Below are 18,653 nucleotides of genomic sequence, written 5' to 3'. Positions count from 1 at the left end.
AGGGCAGCCACTGTCTGGAATGTGGGTGCTTCCTCACTAGAGGTTTTTAAGAGACAGGGCAGCCACTGTCTGGAATGGTATAGGATCAACTGCTTGATCAGGGAGCTAGACTAGAAGACCTCCAGGGTCCCTTCCAGCTCTATTCTGATTCTGATTCACTCTAGAAATTTGAGGGGAAAAAAGAATATTGGGGAGGGTATGTGTTTACATGTTAATAGGGAATTTTAACTTTCTTCAAATAGACTTCGTTAAAAAATGTTCCACTCATAGTGAAGAAGTTAAATTTCTAGGCAAATACCCCAAATCTCAGTTTATCATGAATTCCTTCAAACAGGAAGCTAGCTTAGTTTAAATGCAAGCAATGTATAGGATCTAGTCTGTTTAGAAACTCTTGAATCAAATAGAAACTAATCATAATACATAAATGTATATACAGTAAGCGTCTATATATAGTAAGTGTATGTGGTTTTATACACAGTTACATGGCAATTCACTAACAGTAACATTTCATAATCAGGAATTTAAAAAAAATAAACGGAGGAAAGTTTGAAATAAAGAGGGCCAAGTCAGTGCAAAAAACTCTGCACTGTATAATAGTGTAAGTGTATATAATCAATATGACAAATTGAACCCAGACCATAAACTGCAAATGAGGAATTATATAATTACTGACATAATAGGGAGTGCATCACTTTGAAAATAATTTAGCAAATATGCAGTGCATAGTTTTCTTCTGCAGCTGCAATATAATCTTGGGGGAAAAATGCAACTGCTTTCAAGGGTTGCATAATAAACATAACTGGGGGTGAGGGAGTTAGTGGAAAGGCACCAAGAAATTTTCTAACTGAAGAGTTGAATCTTGGTTTTCCACATTTTCTCATGAGGTTTCAGCTAGCAAGTAATCTGAAAAAGACAAATAGACAACCTACATGCATTGCATGCCTTTCAATTATTTTTGACATCTGCACTGAACTGGTTTTTTTAAAAAATTATATTAAAAAAACCCTTATAATAATCAACTATTTGACTGTTACGGAATTAGCTCAATCTTCATATTATTCCTCAAGAGATGCTTTAAATCTTTCCACCGATAATTGTGTCAAAGGAAAAGTTGGTACTACATTTAACTATCCGACTGAGAATACTAAAAGTGACCCTTAAAGAACAACCCAAGCTACAAATAAATAAAATTCCAGACATGGAGATAACTTTATTACTTGGAAATGTTTCCTTCAGGGGACAAAAAACACTTACCAATTATAATAAACACATCAGCTTAACAGCTGAATACTGAACATGCTTTACATCCTTGGAGAATTAAACTGGCTTATTCAAAGACGAAACAGAGGAAGAATAATTCCTTCAGCACAGCATAGTCCTCAAGCGTGACCCCACCTCACCCTTTCTCTCCTGCATATCTGAATTTGTTTTAAAGGTTATTTAACTTCCAGCCCACAAATGCTGAAAAAGCTGTAAGAAAGGACTTTTTGACTTTAGATTGCTTACGTAGTACCTGCTTTGTAAACAGACAACTTTTCGCAAAAGGACAACGCAACAAGGAACAGGTACATTTAGAACTTTATCTCCCCCTTCATTGTGTGACAACTCATTCTGCCTGAAGGCTTCTTTCAGTGGAGGTTGTGTTGACCAGAGAGAGACTGTTGAGAGAGAAACTCAACAATAAAATCCAGATGTTTGCCTGCAGGGAGAAGTATCTCCATTTCAAGAAACCTAAACTAGCTTTAGATTCAACAGAGCTCTTAGGGGCAATAGCAGCAGATGAGCTAGCAGAAAGTCCCGGAGGTTAGTAGCAATTTCCCATAGACTGGACTGCACAGAATGAAGCCAGACTGCTTTCAAGGACACCTACTGATTCTCCATACAGATCACGTTAAAGCAAATATGCATTAATTTCAATGCTTCAGTATGGAAGTCCCAGTTGTCAGTATGTAGCCATTGTTGAAACAAGAACAGGTGCCTGAGAAGCTTGTTTCAATCAGTTAATACAGTCCTGGTTAAATGTAAGACAACTTGACCAACGGAACAACCTCTTTGCATATCCTTGTCTCGGCACTGAACAGCAATAGCACTTAAGACTTTATACACCGCTTCACAGCCCTCTTAAGCAGTTTACAGAGTCAGCCTATTGCCCCCAACAATCTGGGTCCTCATTTTACCCACCTCGGAAGGATGGAAGGCTGAGTCAACCTTGAGATAGCCAGGATCAAACTGCTGGCAGTCGGCAGAATTAGCCTGCAATATTGCATTGTAACCACTGCACCACCATGGGTCTTCAAAGACAAACACGACCCTTTTCAAAACATTCATAAAAGTTCATATCAAAGCTGGGGGTAGAGAGGAAGAAATATTAACTGAGTTAATTCTCTGTAGCAGAGGCAAACATACCTACATAGAGCCAAAGAACCTGATTCCCAATGGCTGGAAGACCTTTTAAGGAAACAGGAAAACCACGAACAAGCAGGGGAGATGGCTGCTTACTGGCCACAGCATCTTTTAACATCTTTGGAAGAAAATGTGATTTCCCCCCCCCCCCCATACAGAAAATGCAAATGGAAAAACAAGCAATGCTATGGTCTGTGAGTTTCCCATTACATACATCAAAACTTGGACAGGGTTCAGAAAAGAATGACAAGTAATTCCTAGTTTTTATGAGAATATAAAGGAAGCTTTAAGAAGGGGAAGAGAGATATTTTATACAAAATTCAACTGCTCTAAGCCTATTTCATAAGCCAACTGCACTGTATTCTACTTATCAGCCAAGGGCATACACTACTGTCTTTGCAAGGAAATATGTTTTTTCTAAAGCTTTTCAAACCTAAAAATATCTTATTTTATTAAAACTTTTTTTAAAAAAACCTTGTGATTTGTCAACATAATAGGTGGTTAAGGCAGAGTCACCAGCTATGTCAAATGGCCACTGAGTCTTCCTCCTTGAGGATTAATTTTGATTAACCAAAAATATTGTCAAAATGACTTTTTTGTGGTAAAAAAAGAAAGTGTTGTCAGAAACTTTTCTGAGAATGTTGTGTCTTGGGAAATAGATCTAAAAGGAAACAGATGAAAAATGATAGCTGGCAGAATTTCTTGGCTTTATGGCATGCTGATGGAAACTGCTGCAAGAATCCACATGTCCTGAAATACTGATAAAAATGAGATTTTATTCTAAGATCTAAGCAAAAAGTTTCCCCCAGGGAAAGAAATTGACAACTATGCTAGGAGCGGCACCTTCCCCTACAGGATTATCTAATAAACTTCTAAGTCTTAGTCTTTAAGCTATTAGGAATAAGATAACTAAACTAACTTTACATAATTACTTCTTTTTCCTGCCAATTAGTTGCGTATGAAGCTTGATGTGTCTAATCAAGCAACATTAGGGAACAGGATAGAGTTCAGGCTAGGCAAAAGGGATTCTTTGGCTCTTTCACTCTGGAAGAATAGTCTCTCAAATAACCACCTCACATAACAAGCAATTTAAAACAGAAAAAAAAAACCTATTTGCCATGGGATCCAAATTTTGTGAGAATTAGCTGCTGTTCAAAAATCTGGGCTTCAACTCTTCCTGGGTATTCAAAATTAGCTAAAAGGGTTTTTTTTTAAATTATTATTAGAATGAAAAAAGGCTTTTTTTAAATTTTACACTTGTAAAAGCAAGCCAGCTGTAGAAGTAACCTCTTGAGTTGGGATCCAAAGAAGTAATAGAAGAAAGCATTTTTCCTCCTTATTTCTAGATGGAGGGAAAGGCTACATCAGAAGGGATCGTCCAATTTTGGGCCCAATGTTTGTCCCGGCATTGCAGACTGGTAACTCATCGAAATTCTGGATTTCACTGTGTCATAGGCAAATTAACCCTTTGCACCTCCCGCACCTGTTCCAGAGGGACAGGTAAAGCATTTCTGTTACCACGCTTTAAACTTGTCCCACTGAAAGATTCAGAAACAATTTTTCACCATCTCAAAATGATTCTGAGTCTTGCTTCTCTTGGGAGGTAGAAGAGGAGGGCTTTCCCACCTCTCCTGCCCACCAGCGTATTTGAATATCAGGCATCCATCCAGGATCTCCAGAAGATGAGCTTGCTGGCAAGAGCTATGACTGCTCTGCTTCAGAGGCTGGTTTTGCGATGCGTTGTCTCACTGGATTGGGTGGAGGAACAGGGTACCATGGATCTCCACGGTCCATTTCACCATCAAGATTGACTCCATCAAGTCCTTCATTTTTTTTTTTCAAATGCTGAGCAGATTCTACTAGCTTTCCTAAAAAGAGAAGAAAATTCAGCATTGCCATTTATCTCTTTAGATGGTAAAGAAGCAGGGTGAACAATCTGCATACATGGGATGAAATCGACTACTACTATCCGCTCTGGTCAGATATCTTTAACAGTATCTCCAGAGTTCTCAGAAATCATGCTGCCAATTTTAACAAAAAGGTTGGATTGTAATTATCATTAAATTCAACTAAGCAAATCTTATGTTAAGACTGTGGAAGGTAACAATCCAACTAAATCAGGAGCCCGAGTTTAGAAGCAATCGTTTTAAAAAACAAAATTTGTGTGGGATTTTAGCTTCATTAATGCAAGTATTACATTCCAGTTCTGCAGAAGTCATGCAGCAAAAAGCAACTTGCAGAATACCTTGTGTTTTTAAAGCAGAGCTCAAACATTAATTTGGTTTTTAATTCATGCCTATGGAAATCTACTCAAAGGACATTTTCACTGATAAAAATGAATTGAAGACAATCAATTTCCATTCATTTTCCTCTGGAATTTTCTATAATCACTCTAGAACCAGAGAGTTGGGTGTCCCTGAAGTTATAAAGCAGACCAAAAAAGGGAAAAATACATGCTTCTGGCTCTAGAGAGACAGTTGCTGTAATAATTAAGTGGCTCAAGCATAATTAGGCTTCAAATCTATCCTGAACTATGGATTGGGTGACTTTGGGCCAATCTCTTTTGCACCATTTAATTCCTGGAATTTGCTGCATAGATAAAATTAAGATTCCCAAGTATTGAATTCATGGAGGAAAAGAAGGATATAAGTCTAAGAAATAAACAAAGTATTTCCCCTCAGTTCTGTCTGTAAACAAAGAAGTAAGTCAGGATTCAAACCATTGCATGGATAAGATTCTGAAATGAATTTTATAAGGCTAGGTACTGAATGTCAATCCTACATAAAAGGGTGGGAAAGAACTGGTTGCTAAAGCCCTCTCATGATTTCTTGTAGGTGAAATTTACACTTGCTAAAATTTTGCTCTCCAGTTGGGTCCTGCCCAGGGGAATTTCACTACTTCTTCTGAATACGAAGAAGGAATACAAGCTTTAGGTCTCAGAACATCATTCTAAGTTGTACAACCTTGCTAGAACCAGAAAATAGTTAATTTTTATCAAACTTGGGGGAAACTATTCCCTCCTTATCTGCCGTTTACTAACGCATCTTCAGACAAAATGAGAAACCTTCTGCGGCTCTTGCTGAAATACCCAATCAGACACTTCTATCTCCTTTTAAGAGAGCCTGCCTCCCTGTTCTTTCTGGTTTAGGAATAAGATCTAGGACAGAGCAGAGGGTACACTTGATCACTGAGTGGTGCTGTTGAAAGTGGGCAGTGCTAAGAGAAATACAGTTAAATGCCATTACTTAATTAATGGGTAGTTTAGTCAGATTTTTACAATAATTTTGGAAAAGCTTGGGTAACATATTAAGGCAGGAAAATAAAATGAAAGATAAAACCACACAAAAGTGATAATTTCAATACTGGCTCAATGCTTAAAGCTTCCTTTTCTTATCTCAATCTGAGAAGAAATGCACCTGGCATGCAGCAATATACTTACTTTGATGAGGATGCTGGTATGGCCTTTGCTTTTTAGAGGGACACACACAATCAGCCAGAAACACCATTATCTGAAAAGAAAACCAACATTCTTCAGTACTGCATTCAAGCTTTATCTTCTCCTTTTAATTCTGTGTGCAAAGAGACATGTTTACTTACAAGGCCTAGCAGCAACCCCGAAAACAAAGTTACAAATGCAAAAATTGCATAGGACCCCCAGTTTGGTATACCAAGGTTTTCTGTGAAGTAAGTGTGACATTGCTGAAAGGGAAAAAAACCACAAATTTGAGAATTAGCTGGACAGCAACTCTGTAAGCTGCCCGGAATCACCATGAGTGAGTTGGGCAGCCACAGATATTATTTATATAATAAATAAACTCAAACCTAATCTCCCTTCTGACTTAGAGGAAGATGTGGTACGTACCCTAATCCACATGGAAAGCTGAAATAAGGCAGACATGCTGCTCATCCTGCAAAGAAACACACGAGGAAAAAAAGGGGGGTAATTCTACAGTCAAAGAGGCAAAAAATAAAATCTACAATTAAAGAACTTTCAGTGGATTTCAGTGATTTAAGCAGCCCATTTGAGATTCAGCATTCAACTTTTTATTAAGGTTGCTCATGCAATTTCCATCTGACTGCAATGGAATCAATTCCCATGTTCAACTATAAAGGAAACCCAATTGTAAATGATTCCTATTGGAAGAAAAAGTGGGAGACATCTAAAGAAATCAGTGGAGAAGCAGAGTTTTCTGCAATGCTCAAAAGAAGAAGAAAAAAGGACCTTCATAGCAAAAGTATGAAGAAGGCAATAATCAAAGGGGAAAATATGGTAATTACACAATGAGCTTGAAACATGCAAAAGTTTCCAAAAATAACAACTTAAGGGGGTTAGGGGCATGTTAGAAAAAATAGATTCTGTTATGAAGAGAAAGGGATGAATTAGGCAACAGGTAAAAGAGAGAAGGTAGACTATCTTAATTAAGATTTTAGTTTCCCCCCCAAAGGGAAACAAAGCCTTTGCTGGCCATCATTGTGCCACTAGTGAAATGAAGGAGAAGCAACTCAGATATACAAGAAGAAACATTTAAATGAACTCAAATCTCCAAGGCCAGAGAAATTATGTTCTTGGCATTCAAAGAACTGGCAAAGATATTTACAGAGTTCCTGGAAAAATGGTGAGATCCCATTCCAAAAGACTGCTGGAGTGCAAAACTTCAAACAAGGAGGGAAAGACAACTGAGGGAATTAAAGATCTATCAGTTTGATGTTTTACTGGACAGGATCCTCAGACTATTAAACAGCGTATTTGATAGCTCTGGATATGAATGTAACAATTAATAAGCGACAGTATGGGTTGGACACAAAACCAGTTGCTTTTATTGACAGAATTACTTACTTTTAATGCATTGGGGACACAGCTTGTACATAGTGTACTCTAACCTTAGCAAAGCATTTAGATGTCATCCTTTCTTTTCAAACTTAAACACACCCAACTCCTCTTCAAAGGATTTCTAGTCCTCTAGCCAAATTCATTGGCTTTCTTTCTTTGAGCCTATTTTATTTTTTTTAAGTGAGGTGCTCACAACTGGGCCCAGTACATGAGGTGGTAATGGAGCGGTGCAAAATAAAATGGAACGATTGGTTATGACCTATTTTGTTACCCTAAGCTTCTTAAAGGAAAAGAATGAAAATATAAAATAAATGAACTCAATCGAGATCATAACTGTTTTCAAAAATCATTAGTTTAGATCTTAACTTGATATCAGCTTCATAGTGAGAGAGAGGGAGAGAGAGAATGAAAATGAGAGAGACAGACAGACAGGACTAAAATTTCCCAGGTAGCTTGCCTAAATCTGTGCTGATGACTACAGTGATGATTAACTGGATTCATCTAAAGTCAGAATTCAAGCGTTGACATTTATTTGCCAAGCCTATTAGAGAGCAGAAAGATTTCTGCTGATACTTACAGAAATGAAGATGGCCCAAGCCACGAAGAAACAGGCTCAACAGACTTCCATTCTCGCTCACTGATGAAATTGATGAAGTCACTTTTGGTTCGGGGACCTTGGTACCGTCTAAATTCTCCATCTTTACAACTGTCCAAAGTAAGAGCCATGTCAAGCACTTAAAATTCTTACAATCTCAACTTTTTGCTTTTACATGTTAATATATAACTAGCCATTTCTATAATGCCAAACCTTTCTAATCAACAAAACCAAAGTTTCATTTTTTTCTTCACAAGCACAAATTCCAGAAATGATATCCACATAAAAACATATTTTCCTCTTTAAATAAAGTATTCAATTTAACCATTAAAAATTTCTCACAATGTCTCACCTAGCAACACTGTAGACAAGATCACCTAATGAATTTATTTTATTTAACATCCTGTCTTTATTACTTTTATAAACAATTTAAAGTGACAAGCATCTAATATTCCTTCCTTCTCCTATTTTCTCCAAAACAACAACCGTGTGAGGTGGGTTGGACTGAGGGAGTGACTGGTCCAAAATCACCCAGCTGACTTCCATGGCTACAAATCCTGGTCTCACAGTTTCTAGCTTGGCATCTGAATCACTACACCAAACTGGCTCAATTACCATGGGTTATATTTCCATCAACAACCCTGATCCTTTTAAGGATAAGACTGTATTAAAACAAGATAACTAACTGATTTCAAATGTTTAAATGAGATATTGTGATTTAATCTCAGCTGGCTAAGGGACAAAAACTTAGGTGAAATTATAAATCTATTCTTACTTCTGCAAGAGGCCTTTATAAAGTAAGATAAACCATAGTTCTTTCCTTTCTTTTTTTCTTTCTCTCTCTCTCCTTCTTAGCCACCCATCTCTCTCCACAATATCTCCTTCCTTTACTGCTAACAGGAAAAGCTAATTATGTAACAATCTACTGTATTTCTAGATTAATGACAAAATGGAACTTAACTGATATAACTTTAAAGTTTCATTCCCTTAATGATTTTAAATTCCAGGTCTTTTATCATTTTCCAAACAGCTACTTTCATTGAATTAAATCTACTACGATAGGAAAAAAAATATTTTTTTTTGTTTTGCTTTTGAGGGAAAAACCACCGGAGTTACAGCAACTCAATTAGTTTTAAGGTACTTACTGGTAAATGGTGGGAAGTGCTGTTATGACAAACCTTCCACTTAGTCCTATATAAAGATTCAAAGAGAATATGAGGAGTTCATTAGGGTAGAGGTAACCAGTCAAGGTTTCAAGGTAACCAGTCACAAATACATTAACTTTGCTCAAGTTAAGTTTTCTCATTTTAATTATGTATACAATTGCAGGTGACTTAAAGAAACAAAGTTATAAGTAACAATACTGAAGACTACACTACTCCATCCCATCCCCAGCATCCTACAAACAATATATTACCAACAGCAATACTCAGAACTCGATCAGTAAAAACCATCTGTTTCGTATATATTATATTGTTTTTATGAAAAATTCAACAGGTAGACAAAAATGGAACTGATCAGAACTTTTCAGGTGATGAAATTAATACTTCACTTTTCAAACATGTTATCAGCCATTATCCCAATCAGTTTCTACCAAGCTATTGAAGTGCTATATTCTGTTACCAAGCTAGTACATTATTCAATTTTCCCAGCTCATATCTTGCTATTTTCAAATTTGTAACAATAGCAGTACGCATGTTTCAGCAAACCAGCAGTTGTCATTGTTTCTATATCACAACAAAAATTGGGAGTTCCTAGTTCCATGTAATTTGCTCTAGGCTACATAGTTCATGAGAGGAATAATTTTGAATGCAAAATTTTCCACATATAACCCTTGCCACTAAATTATATATCCCATTAAAGGAATTTTCCTCCAAAAATCTTTCATCAGTTTGTCAACTAAGCAGAAGGCTCAGAGGGATAAAGGGGAGAATTTATAATCCTATTTTATCTATCCTCAATCCAGGCATGCTAGTCCTCCAATCTGACTCCTGAAAGAGTTTTCAACATTAATTTACTTCTCACTAAGAAATTCCCAAAAAGTTTCCAAAGAATTACCAGGATCCTCAGAACACAGCTTGAAGCCATCTGATGGGGAAAGCCTGAGGCTACATACACACTACATCATGAATACACTGAATGTAATTTGCCTACAGTTGGCATCAGGAAAGATGGGCAGCATATACAGGTAAAGGCAAAGGTATGTATGTATGTATGTATGTATGAATGAATGAATGAATGAATAAATAAATAAATGTACTGAAGGCACATTTCAGGTTGGAGACAAACCTTGCAACTATTATTATAATTAGCATATGGCATTGTTACATTAATTAGGAGAGTACAATTTGTAATGTAACAATGCCATATAATTATAATAATCATGATAATAATCGTTGGAAGGTTTGTCTATTTACCCGCTCTATCAAGTACACAAGCTTGCACACTTCCTATGGTGCATCTCAGGAGGATGAGTTGGCTTCACACCAGAAAGATTGTGAAAGCTCTTCCTGCAGCAGCATCTGATTCCCCCTCCCTTCTCTGGAGTTGCTTCACAAAGGGGCCTCACAACCTGGAAGGCTCAAAGCTAGCAGAAATCTGCCTGCCTGCCTGCAATGACAGCCTCAACTCATCTCCCCATCAAATGTTTTGAACTGCAAGGTGGGCAGAAGCGGAGGCAACTGATGGGAGTTTATCCCGCCATGCAGTGCTAGAGCTCGAACCAATGGAGCAGGGTCCATCTCCAACGTGATTAAGCCATACTCAGAACTCAGTAGCCAATCTTGCAACTGTGTGTAACTTACTCTAAAGCAATGAAACATACTTTACGTTATTCAATTCACATGGGAAGAACAACTTACCTGGCTGCTCTGTTACATCCACTTTGGCAATGTTCACTTCAAGATCCTCGCTCCATTCGGCAAAGCTTTCCCATTCTGGCTGTAAATTCTGACAGGCAGGACACCAAGGAGCATAGCTGAAATTTAAAAAAACACAAACCCGTTTTATTTCCATAACTGAGAATAAAAACTACAGGCATCTTGGACTGCATATTTGCTATATATTAATAGGATTTATGAAAACTGTAGTGCCAAACATCTATGATAGTAGAGCAGTACTGGTTACAGTATAATAAATATTTAAGATTAAAAGGGGCAAAATTTTAAGGGAAGAACCTATGGCATAGTGGGAGGGGGGGCAAGAAGCACATATGATGGTGCTGATGGGAGACAGGGACTCCTGTTCTTAATTGCCTAGACTGGATGCACAAGTCAGTACATTGGCAATGGCTGAGCTGAGGGAGAAAATGTGATCTATTGCACTGAACAAAGGGGAGATGACTAATCGGATATACTGCGCTAAACAAAGCACGGAGAAAATGGGGCATATAGGGTTTAACACACCAAGAGACTGTGACTTGCACACCAGTCTTGACCTACTCATTTTTTTTGTTTCATTCAAAAGTAGGAACTATGTGCTTCTGCTTTCACTTCTGTAAACAGTGGCTGGTTTGAAACAGCAGAGTTCCTCCCATTGAGATATACTGGCTTGTACTGGGTAGAAACTCCCCTCCCCCAAAGAATTACCCAGTCAAAGAGCTAAAGAAGCTTCTTGGATGAGAAGCAAAATGCCTTCAAAGAAAAACCAGGAAGTTAGTTGCCTCTTGAAAAAGCACTTTATGGATTACCAAATCAAGGATGCAAAATTCCCTTTGGCCCATGTCCTTCAACCTTGGTTACTTTTAAGATGCATGGACTCTGTTCCCAGAATTCCCCAAGCAACATGCAAGCTGGCCGGGAATTCTGAGTGTGAAGGGTCAATATATCCTAAAATAACCAATATTGACAAACGCTGCTCTCAATCATTAAATCCCTAAGGAAGAGATAGGAGGGTCAGGGCATCCACTGTTCTCCTGATTGGCGAGTGAAACGGGGCGGAGGAGACTAAGCGAAAGGTGGAGCAGAGTTAGCCCTGAGCAGATACAGAATTCTCCTTTCTAGATGGCTGGACTAGATGGCCTTTGGGGGTCCCCTCTCCATCCTACGATTCCCCGGGCACTTCAGGGAAAATAGCGGCCCTTGACTTACAATTCCACCATCCATTCGCCCTGCAGCAGTTCTTGCCACGCTCCGTCAGTCAGTACTTTGACTCGATTCCTGCCGGCCAACGAGGGTCCTGGCACTATAAGCAGCAGCAGCAGCAGCAGCATCGAGGCGATCGCTACCCAGGCAGATCTCGCTGAGGAAACACGGAAAGGAATAACAGCTGCCATCATCTCGGACCACTTCCGCCCTGGCAGGGCGCCAGGAAATCAATCAGAAAGGATGCCGGGAAAAGAGGCGACTCATCCCCGGGAAGAGACCAGGGCGCGCGCTCGCGGGCGTTTCCTCGCTTCCGCTGCCCGTGGTTACGGGGTAGTGAGGGGTTCCTTTCCTCCCCGCCCTTGATTGATTTGGAAAACAGCGAACCAATCAACGACTCGCCTCTATCCTTTCGCCCCGCCCTCCGCCTCTCCCTTCTGCTTCCCCAGCTTTGGAGCGGTTTTCGTGACGGTTTCGGCGTCGCTCGTTCGCCGACTTTTCAAGGCGACGGAACTCCAGCTCCAGACGGATTAAAATAATCGAGAGATGCTATGACCAGCTGTTGTTTTTTCCTTTTCTTTTCAAAGGAATAATAATAACACGATATGTTTTAGAAATAATATTTCCCGCGTTGTTTTGTTTACTTAAATGCTTAGGGATGTCATTTCTTCTTCAATGAATAGGGCACTTTTTTTTTTGCTTAGTTTATTTAGTTTAATTTGTTAAGCATGTATGAGAAAACAAGAATGAACATAACATATAAACATATAAGTGTAAACTGGTATGAGAATATACATAAACGAGTACGAATAAATGGGAACAGTAGGACAGGGACGCTGGTGCGCTTATGCACGACCCCTTACAGAGCTCTTAGGAATGGGTGAGGTCCACTATAGACAGTTTAAGGTTAAAGTTTTGGGGGTTTGAATCTGTATGGCTAGTTATGTTATATATATAGTTATGTTATACAATAGAATATAACTCTTTATTGGCCAAGTGTGATTGGACACACAAGGAATTTGTCTTGGTGCAAATGCTTGTGTACAAAAAAGGAAAAAAGGATATACAAATACAAAAAGGAAAACATATATATATATATATATATTTGTTTTCTGAGGTTCTCGCGGGTATTTGTATGTGGATCTTTGGTTGTTCGGGTTTTCTCCCGCGTAAGATTCAAAGTATCTAGGCAACGTTTCGATGAAGTCTCATTCATCATCATCAGGCCTCTGTCTTTGGCTCTTGCTTTTCACTCTGAAAATTTCACTTTGAATCTTACGCGGGAGAAAACCCGAACAACCAAAGATCCACATACAAATACCCGCGAGAACCTCAGAAAACAAATATATATATATATATACACACACACACACACACACACACACACACACATACATACATACATATATACATACATAACATAACTAGCCATACATCTTCAAATGTATGCCATCATATGGCAGATGAGATTCTGCCGAAACGTTGCTACAACTTCAATGACGTGGGAAAATACCCGAACAAAGCTGAATTATATATATATGTGTGTGTATCCTTTTTTCCTTTTATATACACAAGCATTTGCACCAAGACAAATTCCTTGTGTGTCCAATCACACTTGGCCAATAAAGAATTATATTCTATTCCAGTGAAAACGGGGTGATTTCAGAATCCACCCAAACTCTCTTGTTCAAATTCCAAATTCCTTCTCCTAAGTGTAATTGGGACCTTAAGTTGTCCTTGCTTAGTGATTGCCTCCTACATGGGAGGGTTTGCAGTTATGACAGTGACAAAAAGGTAATTTTGGAACTACTACTGGCATTTATGACCTTCATAGGTACATAAAGCAACTGTGTTGCTGATAATGTCAGCTGGTGTTCCATTCTAAATCCAAGAAAGAAATACTTAGACTCCATTAATCAGAGAAAAGATATCTTTTACTGGAAAAGGACAACAAAGGAATTCTGAATCTGAGAAAATGGGTGCTTAAATCACATATACAAAGTAATGGCAACGTTCCCACCCCCAATAGTTCAATTGGCTCATCCAATTAAAAGTTGTATATATCATCATGTGGGTATCTCCAGGTGGTGATGAGGCCTCTGTCCGTTGACCTTGACATATTTTGATAAAGAGTTGCAGCTGAGCATAGCATAGAAACCTAAGCAAGAATCTACCCTGCCCCCACTTATACAGTTCTGGTTTGTAACAACTACAGCTCACTTCCCATAACTATTCCCCCCTCCCCCCCCATTACTTATGACAGCCGAATGATGCAAAGCAAAGGGAGAAAATCTTGAAGGCTGACATAATTCCGGATGTGGTTGCAACATGAAGACTATGTGTAAAGGCGTAATCTAAGAAATTAATTTGAATGAGACAGTTAATTGGGCACTCCACCCAAAATATCTAAATAATGTTCATCTTCAGAGACTGAGTTTGTTATGATAGGTAGTAGAGTTTATCATAGAGTAATATACCTAGTCCACAGCTTACAAGTTTAGTGACCATTTAAAGTTACAAAGGCACTGAAAAATGTGACAATCATTTATCACATGACCATTGCAGCATTCCCACAGCTGTGTGATCAAAATTCAGATGCTTGACAACTGGCATGTATTTATGAATTTTGCAGTGTCCTGTGGGACCTTCTGAGAAGCAGTCAATGGGAAAGCCAGATTCACTTCACAATTGTGTTATTAACAACTGCAATGATTCACTTAACTCTGGCAAGAAAGTGGTAAATTGGGACAAAATTTACTTAACTATCTTGCTTAGCAACAGAAATTTTGGGCTCAATTGTGGAGGACAAGCTCTAAAAGTGAAGGACTACATCTAGTACAAAATGAAAGTTGGCTTTTGCCCAGAAGGCTTGCTGTTCTGGGATGTATTTTTGTGTATCTAAAAATTCTTTTTCTAGAAATTCTTTTTTGTTCCTGCTGAGATAAATTATTCACCCAAATTTTTGTAAGTCAAATATTTAATATCCCATTTTCTATCCAATTATATCTTGTTTTAATTTTTTTGAATAATGGTTTTTTTCCTCTTTTAAGGGTCTGTGCTTCATTTACATTCCATATTAAGCATAATGAGGCCAAAAATTTAGAAAAGTCAATATCTATAACTACTAATTCAGGACCATCCCTTTCACTTTCCAGTTGCACTTGTAAAGGTTCATCCTGTCACACCCATTTGTATTGTCTCCAGTGTTTTGAATGTTGTAAATGTTCCCTTGCTTTCTTGCACAATTTTATGTTGTTTGAAAATAAACAAAAATCTTCCAGTTTGTTCCATCAAAATGCATTGTTTTTCTGATTGTCAATCTGACAGAAAGAAGCAGTGTTTTCTTTGATGCAGTATTTTAATCATATGTCTTTAAGAACAAATGCATCTGTATTATTAATCTTCAATCTTGTGTTAAAATGCTTCTACAGAACTTAGTCTCTTGTCTTCTTCCTAACAAAATGGAGCAGGACAACCCTTCCTAATTTTGCAAATTCTATGAACGTTGCCATTTTTTGCCTCTGCATCCTCTTCATCTTTTCATCTCTCCAGTAATAACTTTTGTCTTGCTTTTCAAAAATTATTTATCATTTGTTTTACATGTCTGGTCACTCCTCTCTTCAAAAGCTCCTTGTGATTCAGAAGTCATTTTATGTAAATCCTCAAACATTTTCTCAAGTAATTCTGGTGTAATTCCTTTCTGAAAGTTGTGCTAACAATCCCCATTCTCCTGTTTTTCCTGCTCATCTGATGATTGTCATTCTAATTTTGCAATCCAGAAAGGAAAGTGTCTCAGTTACAAGAGGGAAAGTAAAATGCAGGCTCCCCCACCTTTTTTTTTCTGCAACTTTGATTCATTCATCTAAAATGGCACACTCCATAGTTGCAGTCACTATCACAATCTGGTTCACATTATCTTTGTCCTGTAAAATGTACCAATTGTCTGTTCCTAATGTTAAACAAATAATGGGCTCATGAAAGTCAGATCTGTTTTTTTGTTTAATTTCAATATTTTAAAAAAACACTTTCACCAAATTTAATATTTCAAAATTACTGTCCCATTTATCCATTTTTAACTTCTGACATCTAATTCCTGTTAAACTTTTTGCTGAAAATTGTAAATCCTTTATATCTTTTCCCCTTCTTCCATATTTCTTTATTCAAAAAGAATGTTGAGTTATTGGTAATGAAATATGTAGAACTTTAGAACAGAACTATATAGAATATATAAAGATATATTATCATATTATAATTATGGAATGGATTTAGGTTGATAATATGAATTACTATAAGATAAATCAATTTAAAAATATGCAATATCTCGCATATGAATGAATAATAGTATAGTCAAATGATTGAGTAACAATGATAATAATGTACTTAGGAATATTTGATTGATAATATGAGAATATATACAAGTAATTGTAAGTGAGGACTATGGAGTGGATGCACAAAACAATTTGTAACCAACCGACACACTGTATGTGCGTAAGTGAAAGATTTATATGTTGTGTTTATATATGTTTGTCTAAAAAATACAAAAAAAATTGTTAAAAAAAAGAATGTTATTAACTGGTTTTCTTTTAACCTGCCTCTTTAATTGTAAATTGATTACATGCAACTGTGATTATAAAAGTGATACTTTGCAGATCCTATGTCCATTACAGGCTGCTTTATGGCTGTGAGCTTGATTGAACTCTCAATCCCCCCAGTAAAAATGTATTTACTAAATAATATTTCAGGTTTATCTGTCCTATTTCAAGATGAAGATAATCAAGTTAGATATCTAAAAAATTACAATCAAATTTTTTTTTGCCTTCATAAATTTATTTAGTAAACAGTGCACATTTCAAATGAAATACTATAGCAATAACAACAGAACATGACCACATTTAGCAAACAAAGGAGAAAATTATCTGGTGGCTTCCTACTCAACTACCATCTTTGTAAAGAAAGATGGCAGAGAGAGAAAGAACATGAAACTCCGCTGGTAGGAGAATGCAACATAAAACAACACTGCCTGTCTCCTAACATCCACAATAAATCCCTCTGTGCAAGTTAGAATCTTACCAAAAGCTACTGTGCATGAAGGTTTAGAATTGGGTCACAGAAGTAAAAACACAGAATAGCATGTAAGGCAAAGAAAAGGAATTCTTTCTCAGTTCTTTTATGAATGAAAGGAGATTTAAGGCAAGTAGGAGAGTGAGCTCATATTCTGTCATAGAATGGAAGGAGTTAACAAATGAACCTTGGTAGATGGAGTAGAAGAAAAAATAGAGAAGAAAAAATAGAAATAGAGAGAAGACTGCCTAAGTTTTCCACATAACAAAAGTATGTAACCACTGCGAGGTTCCAATCTTACATTCTAGCTCAGGGGACACCAACCTTTTGGACCTCAGGGACCACCACACTCATAATTTTAAATCCTGCGGACCACTAATATGAATTTTGACCAACGGTGGCTTGCTGATGTTGGTGGGAAGGGAGGGAGGGGGAGAGAGAGATCTAACCTCTCTCTCTCTCTCTCACACACACACACACACACGTGTGTGTCCCCCCACACCCTCCAAGGCAGCCACATTCCTAGTCTGCTTTTGAGCTCCATTCTCGGGGGAAACGACTGACTGACTGACTTTTGGCTTCATGCAAGGAAAGCAGCAGAAATCTTCCTTTCTCTCCCCCAAATTCCACCAGAAATGAGTCTTTGCCGGTGCAGCCTCCTGCAGCAGGATGCCTTGCAGAGCTTCTGGCAGAGTTTGGGGGAGAGAAAGAAACTTTTGCTGCTTTCCTTGCGTGCAGCCAAAAGCAGAAGCGGAAAGAAGCAGCCTGGTGGCCAGGCCAGGCCAGGCATGCGGGGTGAGTGGGGCAAGTTCCCTCCCCTCTGCCCTTTTCCTACTCCCTTCACTACGTGTTGTTTGCTGTGCAAGCGATGCAAGCCTTGTGTTCTCATGGGCCATGTGGGCAGCACAGCCTTGTGTTCCCATGCAGCCTGGATTAATTGCTTTGGAGGGACCACCAAAATTTTCTCACAGACCACCCGTGGGCTGCGGCCCACCAGTTAGCGACCACTGCTCTAGCTGACATATCTCCAGGAACCCTTTTATACCATTTAATATTTCTTGACTGAAGAAAAGACCCAGCCAAGTTGCCAACTTCTTTATCTCTCATAAATATTCATTTATCATGAATGGAAAGATATATTAATGAGAAGAAAAGTTCTTTTATAATAAGATGCTGGCACTGGAAACAGTGTCTGGTTCTGGAGTTGTGCTTTCAATCAAGATTACAGGTAGTCCTTAACTACATTTGCTTAGTAACCAAACCAATGACTTTTGACTGCTCCTCATACTTTATGACTGTTGCGGTGTCTCCATGGTCACATGCTCAAAATTTGAGTGCTTGACACCCATATTAATTTACAATGGCTGCAGCATCCCAAGGTTACATAACCACCATCTGAGACCTTCCCAGCTGGCTTCTGAGAAACAAATTCAACGGGAGAAGCCAGCTTCAATTAATGACTGCAGTGATTTGCTTAATGGCCACAGCAAAAAAAAAAAGATCATAAAATTGGGCATAACTCCGTTAACCACCACCTCATTTAGCGATGGAAATTCCATCCCTATTGTGGTCGTAAGGTTGAGGATTACTTGTATTAGATATGCATATAATGCTACCCTATATTACCTATGTACAAAGCTGTGGGCTATTTTTCTTCCAAACTAAAGAAAAACCTAAAAAT

At 38.1% G+C, this 18,653-nt stretch overlaps 1 protein-coding gene across 1 annotated transcript; it reads right to left on the bottom strand.

Annotated features, from left to right (window-relative positions):
* Positions 1 to 1,185: 1,185 nt before the first annotated feature.
* TMX1 (thioredoxin related transmembrane protein 1) lies at positions 1,186 to 12,223 on the bottom strand. The gene is made up of 8 exons (XM_026698803.2): positions 11,918 to 12,223; positions 10,691 to 10,806; positions 8,975 to 9,020; positions 7,812 to 7,940; positions 6,266 to 6,311; positions 6,001 to 6,102; positions 5,843 to 5,912; positions 1,186 to 4,271 (listed from the first exon to the last, which is right to left on the bottom strand). Exons 1-8 carry the CDS (start codon positions 12,103 to 12,105, stop codon positions 4,105 to 4,107), a joined length of 864 nt encoding a protein of 287 aa, XP_026554588.1. The 5' UTR covers positions 12,106 to 12,223; the 3' UTR covers positions 1,186 to 4,104.
* Positions 12,224 to 18,653: the final 6,430 nt, after the last annotated feature.

The sequence above is a fragment of the Pseudonaja textilis genome, chromosome 1, assembly GCF_049901715.1.
Source record: "Pseudonaja textilis isolate UNSWEBS1 chromosome 1, rPseTex1.2, whole genome shotgun sequence".
Taxonomy (NCBI): domain Eukaryota; kingdom Metazoa; phylum Chordata; class Lepidosauria; order Squamata; family Elapidae; genus Pseudonaja; species Pseudonaja textilis.
The sequence above is the reverse complement of the archived record's forward strand: the minus strand, read 5'-3'. Positions and strand labels throughout refer to the sequence as shown.